This window comes from Pollicipes pollicipes, unplaced genomic scaffold (assembly GCF_011947565.3).
Source record: "Pollicipes pollicipes isolate AB1234 unplaced genomic scaffold, Ppol_2.1 Scaffold_3087;HRSCAF=3621_pilon_pilon_pilon, whole genome shotgun sequence".
Taxonomy (NCBI): domain Eukaryota; kingdom Metazoa; phylum Arthropoda; class Thecostraca; order Pollicipedomorpha; family Pollicipedidae; genus Pollicipes; species Pollicipes pollicipes.
The window spans coordinates 2,754,939-2,759,851 of NW_023596225.1; the positions used below are offsets into that span (position 1 = coordinate 2,754,939).

Below are 4,913 nucleotides of genomic sequence, written 5' to 3' on the forward strand. Positions count from 1 at the left end.
AATGGTCCATCTCACGCGCGAGACACGCGATTTTGGTGTGTTTTGTAGCTAACCTGAGTCATTTTCCTGCTCAGCTCTATAACTTACTTTAACAAACTTCAACGCTGATCAGACCTATGTTCGAAACTTGCTGCCCCGGTTTGCTCAGTTGGTTTTCTTCGCGTTAGTGCCAACCAATTGACTCCCATTTTCTGCATTCTACACGAATGCATAAAACGTCATCAAAGCAAAACATCAAATTTCATGATGATGATAGTTCTCAAAAATCATAAAAACAAATCAAATCGCGGTTCAAATGACAAAATGCAACTACGCCTACAATGATATCACTCATTCTCTGTTCATCTCTTTCATTACTATCTTTTGCGATGAGTAAAGCTTCCGGCCCTTTGCGACGAGCGGCGCGGTACTGGTAAGGTGGGTGGGGGTCTGTGGTTGTTTTCACGTAACAATCTTACAGTTGTAAAAATCGCCGCGAATCCACCGTTGCCACTCGCAAGGACTGTCTTATCAAGCCCAATTTTGTGATGATGTGCATGGGGCGATACATAATAAGTTTATATTCAACGTGTCGTTTTTGTCTTGTGCACTATACGTCTTCCCGGCAATGTTCATCCTGGAGCCGAAGCGCCCTTAAAGACCAATGTTCATGCCTGTTCGACTGAGGTCGTGTTCGCGTTGTATTCCGTGTAGGGTGATAGCTGAGGAATTGAGGGAAATATATGATTGCTGAAATTCCCATTTGAAATGACATGAGCGTGGCAAATAGTGTGAATATGACAATATGAAAGTGAATATGACAAACGACATGAAATGATGTAAGAGCTTAATTTGTTTAAGGTGTGCAAGTGCATTGGGTCTTGAGTTTAAGGAGCTAATCAACTGAACCATTATGCCCAGTATAGAATGATATTAACTATGATTTATGCACTTTGTTGTCTGCAAGAACCCTGGCCACTCAAATGAAAAGTGTGTGGTGACTGGCATATCACCTATCTGCTGCTGTGATTGGATAAATTTTGCTGTCTGCTCTGGTATTGACCACTCTAACAGGTGGAGCTAATTGCTTCAGTCAGAACTTTTGTAGACATTCAAAGATTGCAATACAGTTGAGCTATCTATAATCTGGGGATGCCATGGCCAAGTGGCCGGTGTGTCAGGACTCCCATGCCACTTCTAATGGGGGGGGGGACGGGGAAAACTGATATTCTGGTTGCACTGTCACCCCCGAGCGCTAATACAACCAATTCAGTTGGTGGCACTCCATAAAGAGAATGTGACATTGTGACTCATGATCCCTTTTTTAAGAAAGCTATTTCTTATCTCAAGGAACATTTTGTTGCAGCCAGCAGACAAGAAGAACTGCAAGATGCCAGAGCTGACAGAGGTCACTGAGAGCAAGCCTGAAGTGAAGGTGGAGGTGGAGTCTGGTAGTGACTCAGACTCTGATGACTCAGTCCCCGAGCTTGAGGATGGTGTCAATGAGGCAGCAAGCAAGGTGAGCTTGTGGTCTGAGCATTAGAGTTGTATTTCATCTGATCAGAAAAGCAATTATCAGCAACCATGACAAATGGTACAAGCAATCTGTGTATACAGTTCTTTCTAGTATTTGAAACATTTTGTTTGCTAGCAAGATGCAGACAGGGCATTGCTCTTTTAAAGGAACTATGAGGAGTGAGCTTTGTTCCTGCCAATGGGATTAACCAGAACTAACATTTAATCAAAGTGATTTTGGACCTGTATCAGTCATGGGATGGTATCATGGTATGCTGGACATAACATGAGTTTTTCTCTGTGCTCTAGGTTGCACAAGCTGCCGGCCTTCCTGATGAGCTGACTTCCCGGGCCAAGCAGTCAAGGGGTGAGAAGAAGGCCAGGAAAAGCATCTCCAAATTGGGCCTGAAGCTGGTAAGGTCCAAGAGAATGGTTTTTCCCTTGGGTGAAGACTTATTATATTTGTAGCTATTTTTTCATCATCTGTTCCATTTTTCTACACTTAGAAGGTTTGGGTATCACAGTCTGCAGAAGGTGGCATATGTTTGAAAGATCTGATTGGAGAAGGGTGGGATAAAATAAGATGTAGGCTAGACACAGCATTTTGATTTCACATGACAAAGTTCCTGAAATAGGATAGTTCATGTTACATTGGATGAGCTGCTAGAAACCAGAACCATAGGGACCACAGGTGTAGTGTTCAGTTCCCTGTGTTACTGGTCCTCTTGCCAGGTTGAGATGCAGATCCTCAGCTACTGGGTACATAGTAATAACAGTCCCAGTCACCTATTGCTTGTGGCTGCATGAACTGAGCTGGAATAGGCAACCCAACATAATGTGACCACAGACAAACAGATCAAACAGGGGGGCATTAGTCATGAATGTTTGTAGATTCTTGATGTTGAAGGGTAACATAAAACATTCAAGAATCAATGCCATGTAAGTGTAATAAAGCAGTAAACATGAGTTGGCTGCAAAGGGCAAACCTTTCCAGAACAACATTTATCATAGCTAAAATATAGAAGAAAGAGTGGCCAGAATGCCATGAGAGATTAAATAATGGCCTATATAGAACATAGGTAGTGACAATGAAACAAATGATGCAGCCAGTACTGAAATGCTAAATATTCCCAATGTGTTTCATTTTTCGGTCTTGAACTAGGTGTTGGCTTATGCATGAGTTTGCTTTACCAGATACCACCACAGAATTGTACGAAGTGTCATAAAGATTGTCTCATATGCATTGGTCTGCCTTTGGGGCAGGATTGGACATGCCTGAAGCAGGACAACTAGTCTGCATATTTGGAAGGCTGCTGGCATTGTCAGGTCTTATCAGTGGTCTGATGGATGTGGCATGTATGGGTAGTTCTGGCAAGGTACTGGGTAGAAAGCTCCTCAATGGACAAAAGTACTTTTAAACCAGTGGTGAGATATGGAGTACAGTGATCATTGGATATGGGCACAGCACAAAACAATGTCATTGTCACATTTACCTGACAAACTAATGCCTTTGTATCTCCTTGTCTATCTGAAGGGAAGGGCTTGTGTGGCCAAATCATCAGTATGCTTGGTAGACAGTTTCCTTTGATGGGTGCAGCTAATTTCCATTAATCAGGTGGCAGGAGACTGAATGCTGATCAGTTGTAATGGCCAAATGTCAACCACTGCAGATGCTTTGTTTGTTGATGTGACTTGGTAGGATGGCTTGCATGCATGGGTTGTGATCAACCCAATATATTTCACAGCAAGCAGCACTGGTTTGCATAGACAACCATGATTGTCCACTGCTTTGTTGGTCCCGTCTCAGCTAATATGGCATTTCCCCTCAGGTCACGGGTGTGCAGCGCGTCACCATCCGGCGCTCAAAGAACATCATGTTTGTCATCAACAAGCCGGAGGTGTTTAAGTCGCCAGCTTCCGACACGTACATCGTGTTCGGTGAGGCCAAGATCGAGGACCTGAGTCAGCAGGCGCAGGTGGCGGCGGCCGAGAAGTTCAAGACGCCGGAGGTGAACCCGGCCGCCGAGCCGACCGCCGCCGCCTCCGTGCCCGACGCCATCCAGGAGGAGTCCGATGAAGAAGGCATCGACGAGACGGGCGTTGAAGAGAAGGATGTCGAGCTTGTCATGCAACAAGCCAACGTCACCCGTTCCAAGGCCATCAAGGCACTCAAAAACAATGGGAACGACATAGTCAATGCGATCATGGTAGGTTGCTGAATAGTTACAATTCATTTTCATCATGGTGGGTGACAGTGTGTTTTTCCTTTTGCATTGTATTTGTTGGGAAGTATCTCCAAGTAGGCTACTTAATTTACAGGCCATCTTCCTCACTATTTGCCAGAAGATAGTGTGCAGGGAGCATTTTTGGTAGTCTATAAGGATGGACCATTTTCCTGAGGAGTGGTACTATACAAGCCTATGAGTTGTCCATACAAGCCATACAGTATCATACAAGCCAGGCTATCACCAGGCTTGTGCCTATGTTGGTCATTTATAGCTCAAAAACTATGTGTGATGTACTGAAAGCCTTGCAAGTAGTCCATGTGCAAAAACTGATATGCAAGTGCAGCTGATGGTAGTCTGTTTTTGCAAAGGCTTTCATTGTCTGCTTTGAATGCATATTATTAGCCCCACCTGCTCCAGCACAGTTGCTGTGTTGTCACAGCCGCACTATAGGTTGAGATAGGTTGTGGCTGAAAATTCACTATATCTGTTTTTTTCAGGAATTGACGATGTAGCACCAGCGGTGGATCGCCGGCATTCCTGGTCTCTGAAGCAGTGCTTGATCATTATATGATACTGTGGTTTGTCTCTTTGCTGTTCATTAACCTCTGGTATCACAATGCCTGTATCTTGCAAGTCATTTACTGGATGGCATCTGGGTGCACCTGGAGGTCCCAGCCTATCAGAAGAAGTGCGTTCTGTTGAAGCTGGCACTCTAAGTGGCGGTGACAACATCCGATCTGCAGAAGCTGGTTACAGTCGAGTTGCTTTGTCATTCATCGAGCAAGCTTCTGTCGTTTTTTTGTGATCTGAAATGGCGAGACATTGCTGGCGATCCCACCACTCTTGGCGACGTCATCCCTCCCCGCTCTGGCTGCTGGAGCGTTTTGTATGGTTTGTCTCCGAACCTTGACAAACAGTCGTAATACATGTGTTGCAAATATCGGTCGACTTTTGCTTGAGAACGATTGCCTGGGCTATTCCGCTGGCGGAAGCCATTGAAGACAGCTGATGATATGTCGGTCGGCTCGTCCTCTTCGTTGCCCCTGGTGGGGCTTCAACGCCACTGCTGGGCATCAGGGCAGTTGGGGGAGAAGGAATGTGCCTGAATACCGGTATCCAGACGACATGAAAGGACCGCATGCCATAATTGGACCATGAGCGTGTCCGTGTGTTAACGGCTTTCTGTCGATG

The 4,913-nt window shown here is 45.2% G+C and overlaps 1 protein-coding gene across 2 annotated transcripts; it reads left to right on the forward strand.

Annotated features, from left to right (window-relative positions):
• Positions 1 to 319: 319 nt before the first annotated feature.
• Nacalpha (nascent polypeptide associated complex protein alpha subunit) lies at positions 320 to 4,664 on the forward strand. 2 transcript variants are annotated; one of them, XM_037212262.1, is made up of 5 exons: positions 320 to 417; positions 1,346 to 1,498; positions 1,804 to 1,908; positions 3,324 to 3,701; positions 4,220 to 4,664. In XM_037212262.1, exons 2-5 carry the CDS (start codon positions 1,370 to 1,372, stop codon positions 4,232 to 4,234), a joined length of 627 nt encoding a protein of 208 aa, XP_037068157.1. In that variant the 5' UTR covers positions 320 to 417; positions 1,346 to 1,369; the 3' UTR covers positions 4,235 to 4,664. The 2 variants fall into 2 exon arrangements, with proteins under 2 accessions (XP_037068157.1, XP_037068158.1); XM_037212263.1 differs by having other exon boundaries at positions 344 to 412.
• Positions 4,665 to 4,913: the final 249 nt, after the last annotated feature.

Bases quoted from the DNA above. Each gene is read 5' to 3' on its own strand.
- Nacalpha (XM_037212262.1), top strand. From the start codon at position 1,370: ATGCCAGAGCTGACAGAGGTCACTGAGAGCAAGCCTGAAGTGAAGGTG. The intron at 1,499-1,803 runs GTGAGCTTGTGG...TCTGTGCTCTAG, and splicing joins TCAATGAGGCAGCAAGCAAG to GTTGCACAAGCTGCCGGCCT. The intron at 1,909-3,323 runs GTAAGGTCCAAG...ATTTCCCCTCAG, and splicing joins CCAAATTGGGCCTGAAGCTG to GTCACGGGTGTGCAGCGCGT.